This window comes from Lactuca virosa, chromosome 2 (genome assembly GCF_052849685.1).
Source record: "Lactuca virosa cultivar CGN04683 chromosome 2, Lactuca_virosa_CGN04683_v6, whole genome shotgun sequence".
Lineage (NCBI taxonomy): Eukaryota > Viridiplantae > Streptophyta > Magnoliopsida > Asterales > Asteraceae > Lactuca > Lactuca virosa.
The window spans coordinates 6,737,403-6,765,000 of NC_136427.1; the positions used below are offsets into that span (position 1 = coordinate 6,737,403).

The 27,598-nt window shown below is 37.4% G+C and overlaps 2 protein-coding genes across 2 annotated transcripts in view; both read right to left on the bottom strand.

The window, feature by feature from the left end:
• Positions 1-1,010: 1,010 nt before the first annotated feature.
• LOC145157225 (putative late blight resistance protein homolog R1B-13) lies at positions 1,011-4,271 on the bottom strand. Its single transcript, XM_079076293.1, has 3 exons — positions 4,190-4,271; positions 1,110-1,817; positions 1,011-1,025 (listed from the first exon to the last, which is right to left on the bottom strand). The coding sequence occupies exons 2-3, from the start codon at positions 1,545-1,547 to the stop codon at positions 1,011-1,013; spliced, it is 453 nt and encodes a 150-aa protein (XP_078932419.1). The 5' UTR covers positions 1,548-1,817; positions 4,190-4,271.
• A 10,782-nt stretch (positions 4,272-15,053) lies between these two features.
• Positions 15,054-27,598, bottom strand: part of LOC145157226 (disease resistance protein At4g27190-like) — a 16,082-nt gene continuing 3,537 nt past the window's right edge. Inside the window, exon 3 of the mRNA XM_079076295.1 lies at positions 15,054-16,545. Within this exon, the coding sequence (XP_078932421.1) occupies positions 15,054-16,545 (1,492 nt within the window). The remainder of the gene's footprint in view (positions 16,546-27,598) is intronic.

Sequence of the window (27,598 nt, forward strand, 5' to 3'; positions counted from 1 at the left end):
CCTAAAAAGGAATTGAAAGAAGAAGTTCATTTGACTGAAGATGATAATGAGCCAGCACTGCTTTGAAGAATCAGATTGATGTCAAGATTAAGGGGTTGAGTGTTGGGTAATCTTGACATGGGTCATGGGTTTATTGAAGTTATGGGTATGGGTAGTATTTGATTGTTTATTTAATGTTTGAATAAAGGACTTTTGACCAAGTTCAAATAGAGAAAACGTGATGAATACTTGGTCACTGTAGGTGCTTTTCTTTAGGAGTAATGGCTAGTTTTTAGGCTTTAGGTTGTTTATTCCCGTTAGTTTTTTGTAGGCTATTTATAGCCACTTGCTTTTGATTAATAGAGAGTAGTTGAGTCCAGATTAAAGTAACATCTCCATCTGCTTTCTCCTTTTCTTCTCGTGTGCAACAACAGGAGGGAACACTTCCTTGTTTTCCTTTTTATTTTGTCCAGGGGCTGCAGGGGGCTGGTCCATCATTTTGGTCCTTTTCACTAGGTTTGTATCAAAATTGAAAAGACTGATTTACTGTTTTAATTTCTTTTTTACATTTTATTTAATATTTATCAAACATTAATAAATTCAAAAAAGAAAATAAACCCCTAACCCCCACCCAACTCCTCCTTTCTTTACCTTCTTTCTCTGTGATGCGAGCAGGTGAAAATAGGGACAATGTAATTAAAGAAGAAGGGGTTGTTGATCTGATTCTGATCAAAACTAGTATTGTATATGTTCAGAAATGTTGGACATGGAAAAAACCACCCACAGTGAATGCGTCAATTGGGCCTTTGTCTTTAGTTCATCTAACTTGATTTAAATATTAAATTGCTAACTTATGAATTAGTGAATATAACATCTTTTGTAACATAAGGGGCAATTTAATATCTTAGGAATGAAATATTAATCTATAATAAAAAATAAAATTGCATATTTTCATAACTTTTTATGGATATAAAAAATGGGAAGTGGTGATGTATCTTAATTTGGTTTTGTTTTGTGTTTCCTTGTGAAATTCACATATGAACCACCTAATTTTTGTAAGCAAATAATATGTTGAATATCATAAATGACACATTGACCTGGTTAAATGATGAAGTAAAGTAACAACATACCTCATGTGTAGCATTGATCAAATGGAAGTTGAGGCCACATTGATCAAGACTATGCTTGCCTAATCCTGTATGTATGTAGTTGAGCTTCGGAGCCTTCGAGTGACCAGATGTGAAATTCATCATTTGTGGGCACCCATAAATCTTAACCTTTTCCAATACTGGCCATCTGAACTCGTTCGTTCCCAAGAAGAAACCCTTGAGATCTGGTAAATCTGCCAGTGTAAGAGACTTGAGACGTGGGAAGACTATTATAGATTTAGATGTTTCTCTGTGCTCTCCGTCTTCCTTCACAATCACTTTCACTGCCTTGCATTCTTCTACCGTCAGTACTTTGAGATGCTTGAGGCTTTCAAGTGTGGAACTTGTGAATATATATTCCAAACCTTCACATCTTTCTATTTTCAATATCGTTAGGTTGGGCAATTGAAGCAAAGTCATATTTGACGACCTTGGGATGATGATTGCAGTACAAGTATCATCACTTCCATCACCAACATTAGTAGTACTATCAACACCATCATTGTTGACACCTTCAATTTCAAATACCTCCACTATTGACTTACAGTTCCAAATTGTCAACTCTTCGAGCTTATTCAATTGTCCCACTACATAAGATGGAAACACTCTTGATAGGGCAGGACAGTACTCTATATAAATCTTTTTGGAGTATTGGCATAAGAACCAAGAAGCAACACCGACTTCAGAACACTACAACAACACATTAAAAATCAATGGATCTATTTAAATTAACAAAGCTTAGTTGAATTTAACATATCATCTGTTTCTAAAAGTGTGGTTACAAACACGAGTGCTTCCTACAACTAAGGTAATTAAGTAACAATGTGGACAATGGAAGTTGAAATCCAAAAGGGCAATATACAGAAAAATCACTATATTTCAGCTATTTCTTTGCAGTTTAACAACTCCATTTCAGTTTTAGCTTATTAGACCTATCCAAGTTTGAAATTTCTTTCTATATTGAATATTGACCACATTGACCTACTATAGCAGGTTAAAGTGGTCATAATTGGAAAAGTTGTCAAAGTTTAGTCCAATTAATTTTACTAAAGACAATCAACTTTTACAATTTTCTATTACGACCACTTTAACATGGTATAGCAGCTCAAAGTGGTCGGCATAGAATATTTCTCCAAACTTGGTTGACTTTCATGAGACAAACTGAAATAGAGTGCCATGACTTATGAAGAGAAAATAAATGGCATTGGACTTTTCACAAATTCCAGGTCACCACTGGCGTGACACCTCAGCAGAAACTTTTATATGAAATTTACTTATCTGTACTGAAGAAGGTCTAAATGAAAGAAATAGCAAAGAATTTCCATTTATTCGTTAATTATAGCATCCTACATTCATTTCTTTATATTGCAGCAACGGAAATCCTTTGTATTTGAATGAGATTGCAATTAATGGGTGAGTTACTTAAAGTACAATGCTTTAATAGGAAAAAATGAAAGTAAGATGCTCTTATACGCAAATCAATGAAAGTAAATTGTTATTTATATCATTTTAGCATTTAATAAATGACCCAAGACCACCATATAGATACTTTGAAAATCCACCCAATTATGACATTGTACTTACGACTTTTCATATCAGGCCGTTGTAGCCACATATAATTTTTCAAAGTATGATGCTATAACTGGAAGAAATGAAAGTAGGATGATATAATAAGAAAATAAAGGAAAGTATGTTGAACAGAGAAAATGACTAAAATATAGTGGTTTTTCTGTATATAGCCCAGTTCAAAATTAGTATAGTGCCATGGTTTATTAAGAGAAAATAAAAGGCATTGGACTCTATAACCCATTACCTCCTCAATGTGGGAAAATGAAAACATAACTTTACTCCTAAATTTATTATTAGGAAATGAGTTTGAGATCAATATGCTTATATTTCGGTACCTGCATTGATTACATGCATCATCTTCTTCATGTTTTAAATAATTTTACTAACATGAAGGGTTAATTTAGGACACAGTGACAAAAGGAAGAAATATTTAATATGGAGAATGTTAGCATCTGATCAGCCGTTATCAATAATTAATTTATTCCAAGTCTTCCATCATGTGTGTGTGCTACATCTAAACCCACATATTTTGGTCTAGATAATCTGATCTTTAGAAAAGAAAGTTTATATTTTAGCATTTGTGAATATAGAATTCTCAAAAAAGTTTATATTTTTGCATTTGTGAATATAGAATTATTGAGAAGGCCAAATCCAAGAAACAAATAATGACTCTTATCAATATCAGTGTCTATCGTGAAAATAAAGGTGCGTTTATTATACATCTATGATTGTTCATTAGATTGTATATTGCAAAATCTATCTTGATTCTAATATTCAGAATAAAAAGCATTTTTAGAACAATTTTTCTTTTCAAGGGAGTCATTTTCAATATAGACTTGGGAAATTATACTTGATAAATGAAGATCTGGAGACTTCCCATAACTGACAATCTTGTCGTTTGGCTCGATGATCGATCAATGTCTTAAAAAGATTTTCAGTTCCATGTCAGTTGGAACACTAGATATAGTTAGGTAAAGTTTTATATTTTTCAGTTCCATGTCAGAAATTTTTTTTTTTTTTTTTTGAAAGATTAGAAAAAAAAGATATTTCTTTTAAACAACAAACTGAACTTTATTAAGCTAAAATTGCAAGCTAGGGAAAAAAAAACATGAATAAAATCATTTTTACTTAACAAACAATCAAGAGTAATGTTGATATGACTTATATACATTTATCAATCAATTTTTTTCTCTCCCTCACAATCCGGTCTAAATCCATCATCTGTTTTAGTTAACTTAACTAAAACTGGATAAAAAAATGCCTTTGATATGATTTATAACCATGCTTAAGAGAAATAACTTTAATGACCTATGCAAACGAATAAACTGGAAAAAAAAAATTAGGTATTTAGTTAGTTATTTTGTCTTTCCAGCTTCAGAAGAATTAGCTTATTGAGTTATATAAAGCAGCTAATGGAGAAGAAAATATTAAAATAAATAAATAAAACAAATAACTGAATGTGTAAAGGATCTACTAGTTAAGAGAAATGATACCTTGAACTGATCATGGATAGAAGTAGTTGTGATTGTAGTATCGCCATCGATACTCTTTAGGCTTGGCAGAGAATAAAGGTCGAGTTTTTCAAGAAGAGGGAAGAAGGAGATGGTGTTTGTGAGTAGATATTATTTCTTCATTTTCATCAATTATATCTCTATTTGAAACAACTTCTTCAATACCATCACACCTATATATCCTGACCTCCTTTAAGTTGGGAAGAAGTCTGCCCATGAGAGGTGAAAATAAGTACTTTATGCTATTGCAGGAACCCATGTATATGACTGTGAGGTTGTGGAATGAATAGGATTGTGATTGGTTTTGAGGAATTACAAGTTTCTTCCAATTGCACTTCCACACATCACTCATCCTCTCCATACCTTGTAAAGTTAATTCCTTGAGGTAGGGAAGTAGCAGTGGTGGTTGATGATTATATTTATGCGGAGTTGTGAAATCTGTGCTGCTGCTGCTGCTACTGGAACTCTCTATCTCAAACACCACTTCAACATCCTTACAGCCCCTTACATCAAGTGTTTGAAGGTGATTAACGTGAAAAGGTTTGGGATGAATTGAGGATTCAACGTCAGGAATATTACCATCCACCTCTGAAATCTCTGCCTTGGATATAACATTAATCTGCAAACATTCAACAACAAATATAATTCAGAATTTCCATCAACTAAAATTTAATTTAATTATTCATAAATGGCACACCTGTTTAAATCTATTTACATAACTAAAGTTGACAGCGATTAAACTAACAGATTTTAAATAATTTCCAATGATGACTTATTTGATACCTACAATAAATATGCAAAATACTCGCACTTACACAAATACGTAAAAATAACATTTTTAAACTAATGTACACAATTGGTTATCTGGTTTTTTGGTTTAGTTACAAAAAAAAAAAACATTTTGCAATTTTGATCCCCATCACTCACACCGTTAACTTAAGTCTGTTAATGCCTTATAAAACGACTATTTTTCCCTTCTTTTATTTTGTATTATTAATTATCATTGAATTATCCATAGGCCCCACCACCCACATATCGCCCCACTGTCCCCCTCTTTCCCCTTTCACCATCTTCCTCATCTAGCTCCCGTATCTGTTCCTCCATTGCAATCACTTTCCTCCACTACCATATCAATCTCAGGTGCATTTTCATCATCATCAAGCATGGAAAATGCAAGGCATAGCGTAAATTCAACGACCATATCTTATCATCTTCAACACATTATTCAGTGAGTGGAAATCTAAAATCATAATTTAAGATGCGAGTAACATAAAACATATACCCAGTAAAATAGAAAAAAGGCAATGCTTACAAGATATTGTCGGAATCCAAGAACAGACAACATGTTTCCAAAAGAAAGTATACTTTTTGGGTATCAGATGAGTGAAATCTTAAATTGAAGTGAAAAAGTTGTAGGACAAGTAGGGGATGATGCAAGAACATCCAGTTTCAGGTGAGATTTACAAACAACTGAAGTGAGATGTCCTTTAAGGCTTCATATATGACCTAATGAAGGAGACACAGAGGGGAGCCGAGATGGTCACTAGGAGGGAGGACCAAGATAAAGGAGATGAGATTTTAATATTTATTCTTTTTTTACCATAAATCAATAATTTTGAATGATCACTTAATAATGCGGTGTAAATATGTAATATTTGAAGTTAAAATTGTTAGAAAATATTAAACAGATGCTTAAGTATCGACTCTAAACACACACACAGCTCACGAAAAACAAGAACACAAGGATGAACATGAGGGATTTAACGTGGTTCGGTCCTTCTCTGACCTACGTCCACCGGTAACTAGGAATTTACATTTCTTGGTGCTAATCTGCACTCTTTCTGTGTTACACTAGATACAAGTTTTACAAATACAGAATAATCTCTTATATAGAGATGGAAATCAGAAGTAGTCAAAAAACACAACTGGGTCTTCATTCAACAATTGTGGCTTCACAACTTCACATTGTTCCTGCCTTTTTGACCAGCTTTTCTGTGGATTCACACTCAACATTTCTGTGGATTCACACTCAACATTTCTGTGGATTCATACTCAACAATCTCCCACTTGAAGCCACAGAACAATCTTCACCTGTGCTTCAACTGTGCATTTGTATTTGATCTTAACTTCTTCCTAGTTACCCTGGCCTTCTCTTCAATTTACCTGAAGGCTAGTTGAAGCTTCCGTTAGCTCCAACACATCAGTCATGGCTAAGTCTGCCACTGAACTGTTCTCTGTCTCCACCGGCTCCCACTGAAATGAACTGCCCGATCCTGGAACATCCTGAGAACAAACGACACTCTCCATGTGAAGCAGATAATCTGGAGAGACTTTTACAGATGGAATGCTGGTTCTCTTAACCCACTGTGTTCTGGGTATTCTAGCTGAAACAAAGCACATGCTCCCACTGCTATAAATGCCCTTGACTGTTTTTTCTGAACCGTTCCAAACACGTTCAACCTGAATCTGACCTGTGACTCTGGGTTTGCCATCTGCAAAGCAAACCTTCTTCTGTCAACGAGACTCTATGAACCGGATTTTGTTTTTCTTATGAACTGGGACGGTTACTCCCTCAGACGGTAAACTGACCATATATAATGAACCCCTCTTATGTCCACGAGCTATCACAAGATTTCTTTTGACAACCTTCCACTGCCCATTCCTGAACTTAACCTCGTGTCCCTGTTCATCCAACTGCCCAACAGAAATCAACTGTTTCTTCAGACTTGGAATTACCCGGACATCCTTCAAATTCCATTGACCGACTGGAGTCTTCAGATATAAGTCACCTATGCTCGTCACATCAAGAACCTCATCGTTCGCCAGTCTTACCTTACCAAAATCTCCTTCTTTCAGATTCCGCAGTGCTTCACGGCTATGGGTAGCGTGAAATGAAGCACCCGAATCCATAACCCAGGAATCCACATTGCTCTCCACACTACAGATCAAAACATCATCATCTGAATGGTCTACTACAACGTTAACTTCTTTCTTGTCTTTTGGACATTGATTCCTGAAATGTCCAACCTCTTTACAGTTCCAACAAGTCACATCATTTCGATCCTCGACTGACTCCTTCTCCTGTTCCCGCTCCCACTACCTCTGTTATTTCTTCTACCTCTGACCGCATTCAATTGTTCACTTGATGATTCCCCGGAATTTCTTCGTCTGACGTCTTCGCCTAGAATTAAATCCCGAATTCCCTCAAAAGTGAGCTCTTTCGATCCTGCGGAACTAGTAACAGCTGTAACTGTTCCGGACCAACTGTCAGGTAATGATGATAACAGTAGTAAAGCTTGAACTTCGTCCTCAAATTTTATTCCCACTGACCCAAGTCTGGATAAAATCGAGTTCAAATTGTTGATGTGTACTGTAACTGAACTTCCTTCCCTCATCCTCGTGTTGACTAGTTCCCGAATCAGGAAGACTTTATTTGCTGCCGACGGCTTCTCGTACATATTAGACAATGCCTCCATGATTCCCTTTGCCGAGGTCTCCTTCAAAATGTTGAAGGCAACATCCTTTGACAACGTCAGTCTAATAAATGCGTTGGCCATCTTATCCAAAGTCTCCCAGTTTGTGATCACCTCCGGATTGAGAAGTTTGATGGGAAAGATTTTGGTTGGTGGAAGATGCAAATTGAAGATTTGCTCGTACAGAAAGACTTGGACGCAGTTTTAGGTGAAAAACCGGAGGCGATCACAAACTGGGAGACTTTGGATAAGAAGGCCAAGGCATTTATTAGACTGACTTTGTCAAAGGATGTTGCCTTCAACATTTTGAAGGAGACCTCGGCAAAGGGAATCATGGAGGCATTGTCTAATATGTACAAGAAGCCGTCGGCAGCAAATAAAGTCTTCCTGATTCGGGAGCTAGTCAACACGAGGATAAGGGAAGGAAGTTCAGTTACAGTACACATCAACAATTTGAACTCGATTTTATCCAGACTTGGGTCAGTGGGAATAAAATTTGAGGACGAAGTTCAAGCTTTACTACTGTTATCATCATTACCTGACAGTTGGTCCGGAACAGTTACAGCCGTTACTAGTTCCTCAGGATCAAAAGAGCTCACTTTTGAGGGAATTCGGGATTTAATTCTAGGCGAAGACGTCAGACGAAGAAATTCCGGGGAATCATCAAGTGAACAATTGAATGCGGTCAGAGGTAGAAGAAATAACAGAGGTAGTGGGAGCGGGAACAGGAGAAGGAGTCAGTCGAGGACTCGAAATGATGTGACTTGTTGGAACTGTAAAGAGGTTGGACATTTCAGGAATCAATGTCCAAAAGACAAGAAAGAAGTTAACGTTGCAGTAGACCATTCAGATGATGATGTTTTGATCTGTAGTGTGGAGAGCAATGTGGATTCCTGGGTTATGGATTCGGGTGCTTCATTTCACGCTACCCACAGCCGTGAAGCACTGCAGAATCTGAAAGAAGGAGATTTTGCTAAGGTAAGACTGGCGAACGATGAGGTTCTTGATGTGACGAGCATAGGTGACTTAGATTTGAAGACTCCAGTTGGTCCATGGACTTTGAAGGATGTCCGGGTAATTCCAAGTCTGAAGAAACAGTTTATTTCTGTTGGGCAGTTGGATGAACAGGGACACGAGGTTAAGTTCAGGAATGGGCAGTGGAAGGTTGTCAAAGGAAATCTTGTGATAGCTCGTGGACATAAGAGGGGTTCATTATATATGGTCAGTTTACCATCTGAGGGAGTAACCGTCCCAGTTCAGAAGAAAAACAAAATCCGGTTCATAGAGTCTCGTGGACAGAAGAAGGTTTCCTTTGCAGATGGCAAACCCAGAGTCACAGGTCAGATTCAGGTTGAACGTGTTTGGAACGGTTCAGAAAAACCAGTCAAGGGCATTCATAGCAGTGGGAGCAAGGGTTGTGCTTCAGCTAGAATACCCAGAACACAGTGGGTTAAGAGAACCAGTATTCCATCTGTAAAAGTCTCTCCATATTATCTGCTTCACATGGAGAGTGTCGTTTGTTCTCAGGATGTTCCAGGATCGGGCAGTTCATTTCAGTGGGAGCCGATGGAGACAGAGAACAGGTCAGTGGCAGACTTAGCCATGACTGATGTGTTGGAGCTAACGGAAGCTTCAACTAGCCTTCAGGTAATTGAAGAGAAGGCCAGGGTAACTAGGAAGGAGTTAAGATCAAATACAGATGCACAGTTGAAGCACATGTGAAGATTGTTTCGTGGCTTCAAGTGGGAGATTGTTGAGTATGAATCCACAGAAATGTTGAGTGTGAATCCACAGAAATGTTGAGTGTGAATCCACAGAAAAGCTGGTCAAAAATGGCAGGAACAATGTGAAGTTGTGAAGCCACAATTGTTGAATGAAGACCCAGTTGTGTTTTTTTGACTACTTCTGATTTCCATCTCTATATAAGAGATTATTCTGTATTTGTAAAACTTGTATCTAGAGTAACACAGAAAGAGTGCAGATTAGCACCAAGAAATATAAATTCCTAGTTACCGGTGGACGTAGGTCAGAGAAGGGCCGAACCACGTTAAATCCCTCGTGTTCATCCTTATGTTCTTGTTTTTCGTGAGCTGTGTGTGTATTTAGAGTCGTGTGTTAAGTGTCTCGATCCTAACAGAGGAAGCCGAGAAACAATTCACTATAACTTGCAGTGTTTACAGGGATTATGAAAAAGATTACAAATAGAGTGAGAGGGCTAAAATATATGGTGGTGTATCAGTATATATATATATATATATATATATATATATATATATATATATATATATATATATATATATTGATTGTTGGGTTATTTTTGTGGGTTAAGTCTCTCTGGCTATTTATAGCCAAAGAGGAGAATATAAATCTAATGTGAAAACAAAAATGCCGTCCAAAAAATTGTTGCGCCTCCATTCCGTCCAATTTCATTTTCAATTTCATATTAGATTACTATTCATAGTCAAACTATGAATAGTAAATGATAAGTTACAGAAATAACCCCTGAACTATTTGCCACTTGCTAATTTTGGAGGCAACATTTTCCACAATCTCCACCTTGACATCAAAATTAAGCAAGTCATGCTTTACGATTAGTCAAAAAACTATAGCTCATCAAACTCTAAAACTTCCATAAGAACCTGCAAAATTATATAGATAAAAATTGTTTCCGAAAAATAAATAATACTTCCTCCACCTACGAGCCTTCAGGCTCAACTGCGATCAGAAACACCCACCATGTCCAAACATAATTTGAACTTGGCTATAGGAAGACTTTTAGTGAACATATCAGCGGGATTATAATCTGTATGAATCTTGTCCACAACACAATCACCTTCTTCAATGATATTTCGCACAAAATGATAACGAATATCAATATGCTTTGTTCGGTCATGAAACATTTGATCTTTACTCAAGAAGATAGCACTTTGGTTGTCACAGAAAACTGTGGTCACCTTTATTCTATCATCGAGTTCTCCGAATAACCCCTTCAACCAGATATCTTCCTTAACTGCTTCTGTAATCACCATGTACTCTGCCTCGGTAGAAGACAGGGCAACTGTAGACTGTAACTGGGCTTTCCAACTAACAGCACAACCATTTAGTGTAAACACATACCCTGTAATTGGTCTTCGTTTATCCAAATCTTTGCCATAATCTGAATCAACATATTTGAACACCCCAGTGTTAGATTTACCAAAACGTAAACACATAGAAGACGTACCGCGTAAATAACGAAAAATCCACTGTACTGCTTTCCAGTGTTCTTTCCCCGGGTTCGCCATGTATCTACTAACCATGCTAACAGCATAAGCCAAATCAGGGCGCGTACAGATCATAGCATACATCAAAGATCCAACAGCACTAGAGTATGGAACACGTGCCATGTAAGCCATATCAGTCTCATTAGTAGGACTCAAAGCGGATGATAGCTTGAAATGAGCTGCAAAAGGTGTGTTGACAGACTTTGCTTCGTGCATACTGAAGCGTCTTAGGACTTTCTCAATATAACTTTTCTGAGAAAGATGCAAGATCCTAGACTTCCTGTCACGAATAATTTCCATACCTAAAATCTTTTTGGTAGCTCCTAAGTCCTTCATTTCAAATTCAGCTTTCAACTGGTCTTTTAACTTCTGAATCTCCTTCATATCTTTTGCTGCAATCAACATGTCATCCACGTACAAGTGTAAGTAGATCTTTGAACCATTGTCACCTTTCTTGAAATAAACGCAGCTATCATAGGTGCACCTGCTGAATTTGTGACTGGTCGTGAAAGAATCGAACCTCTTGTACCATTGTCTAGGAGACTGCTTGAGGCCATAAAGAGATTTGTTCAACTTGCATACGTAGTTCTCCTTTCCAGGAACTACAAAACCTTCAGGTTGTTGCATAAAAATCTCTTCCTCAAGCTCACCATTTAGGAAAGCTGTAGTGACATCAAGTTGTTCTAACTCAAAATCGTTAGAAGCAACCAACCCCAACAATACACGAATGGAAGTATGTTTGACAACTGGGGAATAAATGTCAGTGTAATCAATACCAGGAATCTGACTGTAGCCTTTAGCTACTAACCGAGCTTTGTATCTTGGTTTATCATTTGGGTTGACAGGTTCCTTGAGCTTGTAGACCCACTTTCATTTAACTGGTCTCTTCCCTTTCGGAATAGGAACTAAATTCCAAGTACTGTTTCGCTGCAAGGATTCCATCTCATTTTGCATAGCGAGCATCCAATCATTTGAGTCTTCAGATTTGATAGCCTCGTCATAATTCGCAGGCTCCGTTGCGGACTCAATATTATCAGCAACAATAAAAGCATAGGCAACCAAATCAGATTCAGCATACCTCTTCGGAGGAATAATCTGTCTTCTCGGTCTATCTCTTGCAATGCTTGGAGTAGTAGCTTGTGGTTGTGAAGGTTTTGAATCTTCACCAACAACATGCTCATCCGACGAAGAAGAATCTTGATGCTGATTTGTACTCTGATTAGTGGTAGGTGAAGTAGGAAGCTCCACCTCCATTTGAGCAATTTCTTTATTTGCTTCGGATGATACATCTGATGCATCTGTTCTTTTAGAAGGGTCAGCAACTGGTTGAATCATAGCAGACTCATCAAAAGTAACATCTCTTGAGATGATAATTTTCTTCAAATCAAAGCTACATAACTTGTAACCCTTTACACCTTGATTGTACCCAAGAAAAACGCATTTGATTGCTCTTGGTTCTAGCTTCCCATTGTTAACTCGTGCATATGTTGGACATCCGAATGGTTTTAAATCTGAATAATTAGCAGGTTTACCGGACCATAACTCAAAACGGAGTTTTCTTCTCGATTGCTCGTGACGGTGATCGGTTGATAACATAGCAAGCAGTCGAAGCAGCCTCCGCCCAAAAAGACTTTGGCAATTTGGAATTAGAAAGCATACACCGGACTTTCTCCATAATGGTGCGATTCATCCTTTCAGCTGCACCATTTTGTTGAGGTGAATGGACTACTGTGCGATGTCGAGTAATGCCTTCCTTTTGACAATAGACATTAAACTCTTCTGAGCAAAACTCAAGTCCATTATCCGTATGAAGATACTTTACCACCAGACCTGATTGCTTTTCAACCTGAACTTTCCAATTTCTGAAGGTATAGAAAACGTCTCCTTTATGTTTTAAGAAGAAAGACCACACCTTCCTGGAGAAATCATCAATAATAGTGAGCATATAAATAGCTCCACCTTTTGAAGCAACTCGAGCCGGTCCCCACAAATCCGAGTGAACATAATCAAGTGGTCCTTTCGTTGTATGGATGCCACTTGAAAACCTCACTCGTTTTGCCTTGCCATATACACAGTCTTCACAGAAATCCAAATCAACAATCTTTTGTTGACCAAGTAAACCTCTTCGACTCAATTCTGACATGCCTTGAAAACTCATATGGCCGAGTCGAAGGTGCCAAAGACGGGACTGATCTGGATCAGAAAGAGACTTTGAAACAACAGCAGCATCACTCGAAATTGTTTGCCCGTCAAGAAAGTAAAGATCTGAGATTTTTCGTTTGGCTCTTAGTTTGTCGGAGCCGTCTTTGAATACCCTGAGAACTCCACCTTTACCAGCAAACTCGTATCCCCTTTTGTCAAAGGAACTGAGAGATAACAGGTTTCTTCTGAGGTCAGGAACATATCTAACATCCCCCATGGTTTGAATAACTCCGTCAAACATACGGATCCTGACTGAACCATGTCCAAGAACTGGACATGTAGTATTGTTACCCATCAACACATAGCCCTGGTTAACCTTTTCAAATGTGTAAAACCAACTTTTGTTGTGACACATATGAAAAGTACAACCAGATTCGAGTATCCAATCACCATTGGAATCCAGTTTATCTGAATAAACTGTCAAAAGTTCTCCAATACCTTCCACCTCAGCTACATCGGCTTCACCCGAAGTGCTAGCTTGTTTACCATTTGCTGTCGTCTTCTCTTTTTCTTTATTCTTCAACCTGAAGCATTCTTCAAGCACATGTCCCTTCTTGTGACAATAGTTGCAAAACTTTCGTTTGCCTTTTGATTTGGATCTGGTTCTATTGGAAGATTGAGAAGTTCTACTTCTCTCTGTTGTTCTTCCTCTGGCATTCAAACCTTCGGCTTTAGCATCACTTGAACCACCATCAGTAATATGCTTCATCTTCTCTTTGGAATCCAAAGCTGTATAGACTTCATCTAAAACTAAAGTGTCACGGCTATAGATAATAGTATCACGAAAATGGCTATAGGATTATGGCAATGACGACAGTAAGAATAAAGCCAAGTCTTCATCTTCATAATGAACATCCATATTCTCTAAGTTATTTACTAACTTTTTAAATGTGGATATATGTTCAGTTAAAGAGCCTCCTTCAATTATCTTGAGATTGAACAACCGTTGCTTCAAATGCAACTTGTTTGGTAAGCTCTTGGTCATCAACAGTTGCTCCAACTTTATCCATAAAGAAGCCGCTGACGTTTCTTTTAGAACATCTTGCAAAACATCGTTTGACAAGTGCAAACGAATCTGGGATAAAGCCTTCAGATCTTTCATCTCCTTTTCTTCTTCGGTCCATGTATCGGGCATCTTATTGAAACCCAAAAGCGCCTTGTGTAAATCCATCTGAATGAGAATGTCTCTCATCTTTACTTGCCACAACGGAAATCGTGTGTTACGATCCAGTAGTGGAATATCGTATTTTACCGAAGACATGATTAATTACTTGATAAAATGATCCCAATGAGCTAATATTACAACCCGGATGCTCTGATACCAATTGTTGTGAAATACGAAGGATCCGAATAGACTTAAATAATATTAGCTTAATGCGGAATGGGATCAAAAATTATCAAAGCGTAATAATCACAACGAAATACGAATAAAATAAATAGAATAGAGACACAGGAATTTACGTGGAAACCCAAATCGGGAAAAAAACCACGGGCGGAGGAAGCCGAGAAACAATTCACTATAATTTGCAGTGTTTACAGGGATTATGAAAGAGATTACAAATAAAGTGAGAGGGCTAAAATATATGGTGGTGTATCAGTATATATATATATATATATATATATATATATATATATGTAATGTTTTACTATATATATATATATATATATATATATATATATATATATATATATATATATATTTGATTGTTGGGTTACTTTTGTGGGTTAAGTCTCTCTGGCTATTTATAGCCAAAGAGGAGAATATAAATCTAATGTGAAAACAAAAATGCCGTCCAAAAAATTGATGCGCCTCCATTCCGTCCAATTTCATTTTCAATTTCATATTAGATTACTATTCATAGTCAAACTATGAATAGTAAATGATAAGTTACAGAAATAACCCCTGAACTATTTGCCACTTGCTAATTTTGGAGGCAACATTTTCCACAGCAACGGATACTGCATTTTTTCATATGCTATAACTTCAAGATTTTCCATTTTTTCATAAAAATCTTCAGGAAACTTAAGTGACTTATCTCCATGCATAAGTCTCAAAAGTGAAAGGTTTGGGTATCTGAAGTCTCTAGAAAACTCAGACATACCCGTGCAAGTAATAGAAATGCTTTTCCAAGACTCACTCATTCCAGCTGTACTCCACTTTGAAATATGACCATGGTTAATCATCCATGGATAGTCACCTTTAGAAACTCTACCCAACACAAAAGTGAGCACAAGATCATGCAATTTGACACAACCAAGGTGATCGCTATCCATCAACAAATTTGCACTTTTGAGATTTCGCACACATGTTTTTGTCCTGTTTCTTGCATCTCCCAAATTAGAAACTTCAGTTAACAACTGTAGACCCCATGCATATCTTGTGAGTTCCTCAACTGGAATATCAAAGTCATCCGGAAACAAGCCACACAAAAGAAAAATTGCTTTTTCCTCCTCTTTTGGTATATAGTTATAGCTTATTTCAACTATTTCTTGCACATTCTTATCAAGGTCATTCTTCTTCAAACGGTAAAGTGTATCTCTCCATACAAAATTTTCTTGAAATTTAAGGGTTGTGGCAATGAGTTTGATGGCAAGGGGCAAAAAGCCACACCTTCTCACAATATCACCTCCTATTTGTTTGAGCTCCGGATCATGTTGTATAAAGAATCCTATGATTTGCCAAAAGAAATTATGTGCTTCGGCCTCCTCCGTGACTTCCACTCTAACTACTTTTAAATCCGAATTAACTGCTACTGCAATTTCTCTGCAAATACGTTCATGTCGTGATGTCAGCAACAACTTGAAGCCATTGGGCAGAGGATTTAGTCCAATATCTTTGAGTTCAATCGTCTCCCATATATCATCTAATATCACTAAAACCTTTTCCTTTTTTTCTGACATCTTCCCAAATGTGATACAAAGACGATCTGCTCTTGCTGCTACACTCGTTTCAGTTAGAGATGGGCCCATGTACTCTGCTACAACTTGCTGAATAGAAAGCATGTTAGTCTGTTGCCCAATGACCACCTTCACAATCCAATCAAACATTTTCTTATCTTCTGCAGTCTTCTTCAGTTGTTCCATCATAGTGGTTTTCCCTACACCACCCATTCCACATAGGGCTATCACTTTGCTCATGTGATCTTGTTGAAGGAACTCGAGTGCATCCTTAAAACGCTTCACTCTCGATTTGAGGTGATTTTGGGCATCACCATCCGATTGTGTAGATGTGGATGCGTTATGAGACATCACTTTCCCAAGAGGTATTTTAGTATCACTCCAAGCCATCTCGAGATTTTCTTTTATAAGTCTTTCTATCTCCTCTGTGATCTTAAATGCATTCTTTCCTTCTTGATACCTCATTTTCATGTTAAAACATCCATTCCCAGTACTTAAAATGCTTTGAGCTTCTTCTGTTGTAAAATACGACGGATCCAAATTGACTTAAATAATATTAGCTCAATGCGGAATGGGATCAAAAATTATCAAAGCGTAATAATCATAACGAAATACGAATACAATAAATAGAATAGAGACACAGGAATTTACGTGGAAACCCAAATCGGGAAAAAACCACGGGCGGAGGAAGCCGAGAAACAATTCACTATAATTTGCAGTGTTTACAGGGATTATGAAAGAGATTACAAATAAAGTGAGAGGGCTAAAATATATGGTGGTGTATCAGTATATATATATATATATATATATATATATATATATATATATATATATATATATATATATATATATTGTGACATCCCCAATTTCACGGACAGAAAAGACCGATTTGTTTATGCTTTGTTTTGAAAATCAGAGTAATCTTTTAAAGAAATCAATTGCGGAATTCGTTCCCAAAACAAAATATGATAAAAATTATCAAAGCATTTCTTTAAAGAAATGTATTTTCATTTTATAACAAAATCTCGGGATGTCATGTTCAATACAGACCAAAAGCATAAACAAAACAAAATAGACCTTACAACAGTTATTCATAACTACTGGCCTATAATCCAAAATCTCTCGTCAAGTCCACCAACTTATACTCTTGTGCCGTTACCGGTAATGCAAAGAAAACTGAGTGGGTCAGGCTTGGGAGCCTGGTGAGCATATAAGGTTTTCAACCCACAATAATACAATTATTTAATTATCAAACAATCAATCCAATTTACCCACCCCCATTATATTCCTTTATTTCATAAAGTTTTACCCTAAGAACCGATTACCCTTCTCCCATTCATTCCTAAGAATTGCCCTAAGGAATTGGCACAAAGTCTAGTGTTGCCATGGTCCTTAGATTACCTCTGGTGAACACGCAGTTCAAATAATTAATGAACACCCAGTTCAAGAACACCCATTGAACACACTCCGTTCAATAATACCTAATGAACACCTAGTTCAAAAACACCTAATGAACACTTAGCTCAAAAACACCTAATGAACACTTAGTTCAAATATCTCTGGCGAACACATAGTTCAAAACATCTAGTGAACACTTAGTTCAAATATCCCTGGTGAACTCAATCACCTAAGGAACACAGAGTACGAAAGCTCTTAGTTCAAACCACGTGATAATAATGTATATCTCGATCCTGCAAAACCACTAATATTACATATAAATCATATTTCTAAAACAATCTATCCCATCCCATCGATCCCCACACACTGACCCTATACAATGATCTTACGAGATCTAGCCTAAGGAATCGATATGAACAACAACTGACGAAGGTGCTTCGGAAATTCCCTGGCAGCAAACGAGGATCAATAAAGACATCAAATGAGGGGAATGGAATAAGTTTCACCACGAACCTTTGTTCGTAAAAGAAAGAACCACAAGACAATTAAGTCAGGGGTAGTTATCTAGATAACAATGCCTAGGCGTGGTCCGACTATCATGAGGTATTATACCTCCAGACTCTCCCTATCCAACATCGAACTTTGCCTAGCAGTGGCCTGAATACATGAGGTATTTCACCCCCAGACACACCCTATCCAGCAATATAACACCAGACATACCTAGCAGTGGTCTATTACCGATACACTTTATTAGGTAGTCTACGAAGTTCCCTTAATTACTTCATGAAAGAAAACGCTGACATATGAAGCTCGGTTGATCACTTCATAAAAGAAACGCTGACTCCAAAGCTCTCTCAAAATAAAAGTATGGGGAAATACTACTAGAGTACTCCCGTACGCTCCGGTAACCGACACACAACATTGTCAAAAAGACTTTGTACATGATAGTACTTCTGGCACATTATAGTACTCTGGTATGCGAAAGTGTCGTACCCAAGAACATAATAGTACCCTGGCACAAGCAGCACCCAAGACACAGAGCTTTGAAAAGGACTTCGTACATAAAAATGTACTTCTGTACGTAGGACGTACTCCACCGATCATCAATATCACCCCACACGTACTCTTTATAAGAGACTACCCAAAGTCCAATCTTAATTGAACTAAAACATCCTTATTTAAGTCTTAACCCATCACTAGGCAAGCCTACAATGCCTATAATCAATTTTTGATACTATTTCCGTATAGGCAACGCCAACTAGTGTATACTTAACACAAGGTTTTAAGTAATAATATCATATATACACATCTTAACACATATTGAACCATATCTGATTCGCACGTTGTATATTATCAAATATATCTAACACGTATTCTGGACAATAACAAATACTTCACATACATATGTATATTTCAGACTTTAATCAATACTCTTATTAAAATCATGTTCCTAAAAGGTACTATACACATGATACCTTATCGAATGAACACGTAGTTCAAAAATACATAATCCGTACTCCCGGATCTTAAATTTGCCTCATTACCTAATCCATATTCTCGGATCTAAAACTAACATCTTGATCTGATCCATACTCTCGGATCTAAAACTAACCTCCTGATCTGATCCATACATTCAGATCTAAAACGAGTTTATCTCTTTATACTTTTATCGCATGGTCCAACCCATCTTTTATCACCTACCAACAACCTCATCTACCCATGTTCTACCCAACATATTTTTAGATACAAAATACAAATATAGTTTAACTCATTAAAACTTATATAATTCATCCATTCCACAATCATCTCAAATAAACAACAATATATTATACACACAGCACGTATTTCATAGCGAATACTTAATATTTATGTGTTAGAAGAAAGTGACTATACACTCACCTGATTAGAAGATGATCGGACAGCACCACGACTTGTAAAAGTAGTATTCTTTGGTAGATCTGGAAGATCTTCACAAAAATCGGGCTTCTCGCAGGCAGAGCTTCGGCTTGAATGGATAGAGAGAGTATAGAGAGTGAAAGAATGGGTTGAGGGTGTGAAGAATGAGGCAGCCCCGAGCCTCAATTTATAGTGCTCTGGGTGCTCCACTAGTGCTCCACTACCTGCTTAGTGTTCCACTACCTGCTCCACTAATTGCTTAGTGCTCCACTACCTGCTCCACTAATTGCTTAGTGCTCCACTACCTGCTTGATGCTCCACTAACTTTCATTTAGACTCTGTCGGCTAATTCTCAACCGATCTTAAATTTAACAGTAGGAGGAGATTAGACTGCTAAATGAATGCGAAGAATTCGTAACTCCTTCATACGGACTCCGTTTTCGTCTGTCTTTTTACCGTTGAGTTCCTATTAATGAGATCTTCAACTCTCATTTAGGTCGCGTAAGCCAAAAACCGCTCGAACTAAAATTCGAGTTTCGGGTTGTACACTGCTAAGCCGAAACTTTGAAAAATCATAACTTCCTCATACGAAGTCAGATTTGGGCGTTCATACTCTACGACTTTGGTTTAGATTACTAAGGCTAAATATCGCTCTAACGTAAATTCACTTTTTACGTCATTCAGCGTCGTGCCGGTTCTGCCGCGAAATTTCGACAGGTCATAACTTCTTCGTTATAACTCGGATTTCGGCGTTCTTTATATGTACGGAATCCTTGTAACATATACTAAAACTTAGTTAAGATTATTCATCCTAAATAATATTCTATCAAAAAGTCATTTTTGACGCTTATCGTCTCTTAATTTACTAGCCCTGATCTACGGGCGTTACAATTATCTCCCCCTTAGGATGATTACGTCCCGGAATCATCAACGAAAATAGGACTTGTATAATGATTACATACGCTATCTCTTCATCCTAGGTAATAACCGTAACTTCTATGTTTCCTCGAAAGAGTATTTAACTCTATGGCTTTCTTGACCGCAGACGATGCCCAATCTTGCATCTGCTTATCGTACTATGTTGTACTTTCAATCGTAACCTTCGAGTTACCAAATAAGTCCTTATTGTGGACTCCTTCTTCTTAGGATAAATAATTTCCTTTATCTATTGTAACAGTCCGATGGGTCGTGCTCTATTGACCTCTCATCGCACGATGCGAGCTTAGACTCGGTCTTTTTAAAGTTAAATTCCAGAATGGAATATAACTTCCTTCATATTCTAATGTGATATAATCACATTTCAGCATGTAGCATTTCTACCCGCAATCTCTTTCAACAACGAGCGCGATACTACCGATCGCATTAATTTCAACGTTCTGACTTAAGTCAGATGTTACATCTAACTTGGTCCTCTAGACCAATTAACATACTCATCGTAGTCGGACTCAATTTGGATACGACCACTAGGGTCGGAACAACACCCATCTCACTAGTCATTACTGAAACAATGGTAATGACATACCAGAATAAAACGGAATCAATCACTAGCTTCCTGGTAACCTTGTGACTTTCCCTGATCCAAGTGCGAGTCCTGTGCTTCCGGTAGTATATGCATCTACTACCTTTCACACCTACTCATACCCGTCCCAAGTATTGTCCCGCAGTCGACCAAGTCACCATACAAGAAAATCACGAAACAATTTAACACATACGAATGTGTCCAAATAATCAAAAAGAATTTCCCCTAGACTCTACTAGGAATTCTTCATTGCGTATCTTCAATCATCGATTCTACTTCAACTCGATTGGTGATGGAAATACCGGGTGATGAGACAACCTCAAGAATTACACCAATCTCTCCATCATCCTGCCAATTGAAGGTGTACTTCAGACGTACCGTACTCCTCTAAACGTACTGTTATTTCATAAGACATACTCTAAAGGCAAGATACCACTCTTACGATATCTTCTGATAGGTGTCATCCACTATCATAAGCCTTTTTCATTTCCTCCATTTACTCAACTTCTCTACGAGTCTTCACCATGACCCTTTGTACACCCAAGCAGACATTCGGTGTACCAAGCGAGAATTTTAAGATAAGAAAGCTTTAATTACGATAAACATATAAATCTCCTTATCACCCCGAAACGTTTACATGCTAGTTCTAATATCGTAGTCATACACTTAGAATCCTACACACATAAGGTTTCGAGATCCGGTCGGCAACAGACCATAGATCCGAACTAATAGCATCAATATAGCTATCACACAAAACATTTAGCACATAAAAGCATTTTAGGCATCATTCCTAAAATAAACTAGTGCTTGTGTCAATTTAGGTGTACTACCTAACATATCATTACTTAGCATTCTAAGTTTAAGTCTAGAAATTTCCTACAAATTCCTAGTTCGCTTAAACTAATGCTCTGATACCAACTGTGACATCCCCAATTTCACGGCCAGAAAAGACCGATTTGTTTATGCTTTGTTTTGAAAATCAGAGTAATCTTTTAAAGAAATCAATTGCGGAATTCGTTCCCAAAACAAAATATGATAAAAATTATCAAAGCATTTCTTTAAAGAAATGTATTTTCATTTTATAACAAAATCTCGGGATGTCATGTTCAATACAGACCAAAAGCATAAACAGAACAAAATAGACCTTACAACAGTTATTCATAACTACTGGCCTATAATCCAAAATCTCTCGTCAAGTCCACCAACTTATACTCTTGTGCCGTTACCGGTAATGCAAAGAAAACTGAGTGGGTCAGGCTTGGGAGCCTGGTGAGCATATAAGGTTTTCAACCCACAATAATACAATTATTTAATTATCAAACAATCAATCCAATTTACCCACCCCCATTATATTCCTTTATTTCATAAAGTTTTACCCTAAGAACCGATTACCCTTCTCCCATTCATTCCTAAGAATTGCCCTAAGGAATTGGCACAAAGTCTAGTGTTGCCATGGTCCTTAGATTACCTCTGGTGAACACGCAGTTCAAATAATTAATGAACACCCAGTTCAAGAACACCCATTGAACACACTCCGTTCAATAATACCTAATGAACACCTAGTTCAAAAACACCTAATGAACACTTAGCTCAAAAACACCTAATGAACACTTAGTTCAAATATCTCTGGCGAACACATAGTTCAAAACATCTAGTGAACACTTAGTTCAAATATCCCTGGTGAACTCAATCACCTAAGGAACACAGAGTACGAAAGCTCTTAGTTCAAACCACGTGATAATAATGTATATCTCGATCCTGCAAAACCACTAATATTACATATAAATCATATTTCTAAAACAATCTATCCCATCCCGTCGATCCCCACACACTGACCCTATACAATGATCTTACGAGATCTAGCCTAAGGAATCGATATGAACAACAACTGACGAAGGTGCTTCGGAAATTCCCTGGCAGCAAACGAGGATCAATAAAGACATCAAATGAGGGGAATGGAATAAGTTTCACCACGAACCTTTGTTCGTAAAAGAAAGAACCACAAGACAATTAAGTCAGGGGTAGTTATCTAGATAACAATGCCTAGGCGTGGTCCGACTATCATGAGGTATTATACCTCCAGACTCTCCCTATCCAACATCGAACTTTGCCTAGCAGTGGCCTGAATACATGAGGTATTTCACCCCCAGACGCACCCTATCCAGCAATATAACACCAGACATACCTAGCAGTGGTCTATTACCGATACACTTTATTAGGTAGTCTACGAAGTTCCCTTAATTACTTCATGAAAGAAAACGCTGACATATGAAGCTCGGTTGATCACTTCATAAAAGAAACGCTGACTCCAAAGCTCTCTCAAAATAAAAGTATGGGGAAATACTACTAGAGTACTCCCGTACGCTCCGGTAACCGACACACAACATTGTCAAAAAGACTTTGTACATGATAGTACTTCTGGCACATTATAGTACTCTGGTATGCGAAAGTCTCGTACCCAAGAACATAATAGTACCCTGGCACAAGCAGCACCCAAGACACAGAGCTTTGAAAAGGACTTCGTACATAAAAATGTACTTCTGTACGTAGGACGTACTCCACCGATCATCAATATCACCCCACACGTACTCTTAATAAGAGACTACCCAAAGTCCAATCTTAATTGAACTAAAACATCCCTATTTAAGTCTTAACCCATCACTAGGCAAGCCTACAATGCCTATAATCAATTTTTGATACTATTTCCGATTAGGCAACGCCAACTAGTGTATACTTAACACAAGGTTTTAAGTAATAATATCATATATACACATCTTAACATATATTGAACCATATCTGATTCGCACGTTGTATATTATCAAATATATCTAACACGTATTCTGGACAATAACAAATACTTCACATACATATGTATATTTCAGACTTTAATCAATACTCTTATTAAAATCACGTTCCTAAAAGGTACTATACACATGATACCTTATCGAATGAACACGTAGTTCAAAAATACATAATCCGTACTCCCGGATCTTAAATTTGCCTCATTACCTAATCCATATTCTCGGATCTAAAACTAACATCTTGATCTGATCCATACTCTCGGATCTAAAACTAACCTCCTGATCTGATCCATACATTCAGATCTAAAACGAGTTTATCTCTTTATACTTTTATCGCATGGTCCAACCCATCTTTTATCACCTACCAACAACCTCATCTACCCATGTTCTACCCAACATATTTTTAGATACAAAATACAAATATAGTTTAACTCATTAAAACTTATATAATTCATCCATTCCACAATCATCTCAAATAAACAACAATATATTATACACACAGCACGTATTTCATAGCGAATACTTAATATTTATGTGTTAGAAGAAAGTGACTATACACTCACCTGATTAGAAGATGATCGGACAGCACCACGACTTGTAAAAGTAGTATTCTTTGGTAGATCTGGAAGATCTTCACAAAAATCGGGCTTCTCGCAGGCAGAGCTTCGGCTTGAATGGATAGAGAGAGTATAGAGAGTGAAAGAATGGGTTGAGGGTGTGAAGAATGAGGCAGCCCCGAGCCTCAATTTATAGTGCTCTGGGTGCTCCACTAGTGCTCCACTACCTGCTTTGTGTTCCACTACCTGCTCCACTAATTGCTTAGTGCTCCACTACCTGCTCCACTAATTGCTTAGTGCTCCACTACCTGCTTGATGCTCCACTAACTTTCATTTAGACTCTGTCGGCTAATTCTCGACCGATCTTAAATTTAACAGTAGGAGGAGATTAGACTGCTAAATGAATGCGAAGAATTCGTAACTCCTTCATACGGACTCCGTTTTCGTCTATCTTTTTACCGTTGAGTTCCTATTAATGAGATCTTCAACTCTCATTTAGGTCGCGTAAGCCAAAAACCGCTCGAACTAAAATTCGAGTTTCGGGTTGTACACTGCTAAGCCGAAACTTTGAAAAATCATAACTTCCTCATACGAAGTCAGATTTGGGCGTTCATACTCTACGAATTTGGTTTAGATTACTAAGGCTAAATATCGCTCTAACGTAAATTCACTTTTTACGTCATTCAGCGTCGTGCCGGTTCTGCCGCGAAATTTCGACAGGTCATAACTTCTTCGTTATAACTCGGATTTCGGCGTTCTTTATATGTACGGAATCCTTGTAACATATACTAAAACTTAGTTAAGATTATTCATCCTAAATAATATTCTATCAAAAAGTCATTTTTGACGCTTATCGTCTCTTAATTTACTAGCCCTGATCTACGGGCGTTACATATATATATATATATATATATATATATATATATATATATATATATATATATATATATATATTGATTGTTGGGTTATTTGTGGGTTAAGTCTCTCTGGCTATTTATAGCCAAAGAGGAGAATACAGAAGAAAAGAAGAAAACAAATAATGCCGTCCAAAAAATTGTTGCGCCTCCATTCCGTCCAATTCCATTTTCAATTTCATATTAGATTACTATTCATAGTCAAACTATGAATAGTAAATGATAAGTTACGGAAATAACCCCTGAACTATTTGCCACTTGCTAATTTTGGAGGCAACTTTTCCACAATCTCCACCTTGACATCAAAATTAAGCAAGTCATGCTTTACGATTAGTCAAAACCTTTATCTCATCAAACTCTAAAACTTCCATAAAAACTGCAATTTTGTATAGAGAAAAATTGTTTCCGGAAAAATAAATAATAGTTCCTCCACCACGAGCCTTCAGGCTCAACTGCGATCAGAAACACCCACCATGTTCAAACATAATTTGAACTTGGCTATAGGAAGACTTTTAGTGAACATATCAGCGGGATTATAATCTGTATGAATCTTGTCCACAACACAATCACCTTTTTCAATGATATCCCGCACAAAATGATAACGAATATCAATATGCTTTGTTCGGTCATGAAACATTTGATCTTTACTCAAGAACATAGCACTCTGGTTGTCACAGAAAACTGTGGTCACCTTTATTCTATCATCGAGTTCTCCGAATAACCCCTTCAACCAGATATCTTCCTTAACTGCTTCTGTAATCGCCATGTACTCTGCCTCGGTAGAAGACAGGGCAACTGTAGACTGTAACTGGGCTTTCCAACTAACAGCACAACCATTTAGTGTAAACACATACCCTGTAATTGATCTTCGTTTATCCAAATCTTTTCCATAATCTGAATCAACATATCCGAACACCCCAGTGTTAGATTTGCCAAAACGTAAACACATGGAAGACGTATCTCGTAAATAACGAAAAATCCACTAAACTGCTTTCCAGTGTTCTTTCCCCGGGTTCGCCATGTATCTACTAACCATGCTAACAGCATAAGCCAAATCAGGGCGTGTGCAGATCATAGCATACATTAAAGATCCAACAGCACTAGAGTATGGAACACGTGCCATGTAAGCCATATCAGTCTCATTAGTAGGACTCAAAGCGGATGATAGCTTGAAATGAGCTGCAAAAGGTGTGTTGACAGACTTTGCTTCATGCATATTGAAGCGTCTTAGGACTTTCTCAATATAACTTTTCTGAGAAAGATGCAAGATCCTAGACTTCCTGTCACGAATAATTTCCATACCTAAAATCTTTTTGGCAGCTCGTAAGTCCTTCATTTCAAATTCAGCTTTCAACTGGTCTTTTAACTTCTGAATCTCCTTCATATCTTTTGCTGCAATCAACATGTCATCCACGTATAAGAGTAAGTAGATCTTTGAACCATTGTCACCTTTCTTGAAATAAACGCAGCTATCATAGGTGCACCTGCTGAATTTGTGATTGGTCATGAAAGAATCGAACCTCTTGTACTATTGTCTAGGAGACTGCTTGAGGCCATAAAGAGATTTGTTCAACTTGCATACGTAGTTCTCCTTTCCAGGAACTACAAAACCTTCAGGTTGTTGCATAAAAATCTCTTCCTCAAGCTCACCATTTAGGAAAGATGTAGTGACATCAAGTTGTTCTAACTCAAAATCATTAGAAGCAACCAACCTCAGCAATACACGAATGGAAGTATGTTTGACAACTGGGGAATAAATGTCAGTGTAATCAATACCAGGAATCTGACTGTAGCCTTTAGCTACTAACCGAGCTTTGTATCTTGGTTTATCATTTGGGTTAACAGGTTCCTTGAGCTTATAGACCCACTTGCATTTAACTGGTCTCTTCCTTTTCGGAATAGGAACTAAATTCCAAGTACTGTTTCGCTGCAAGGATTCCATCTCATTTTGCATAGCGAGCATCCAATCATTTGAGTCTTTAGATTTGATAGCCTCGTCATAATTCGCAGGCTCCGTTGCGTACTCAATATTATCAGCAACAATAAAAGCATAGGCAACCAAATCAGATTCAGCATACCTCTTCGGAGGAATAATCTGTCTTTTCGGTCTATATCTTGCAATGCTTGGAGTAGTAGCTTGTGGTTGTGAAGGTGTTGAATCTTCACCAACAACATGCTCATCCGACGAAGAAGAATCTTGATGCTGATTTGTACTCTGATTAGTGGTAGGTGAAGTAGGAAGCTCCACCTCCATTTGAGCATACTATTTATTTGCTTCGGATGATACATCTGATGCATCTGTTCTTTTAGAAGAGTCAGCAACTGGTTGAATCATAACAGACTCATCAAAAGTAACATCTCTTGAGATGATAATTTTCTTCAAATCAAAACTCCATAACTTGTAACCCTTTACACCTTGATTGTACCCAAGAAAAACGCATTTGATTGCTCTTGGTTCTAGCTTCCCATT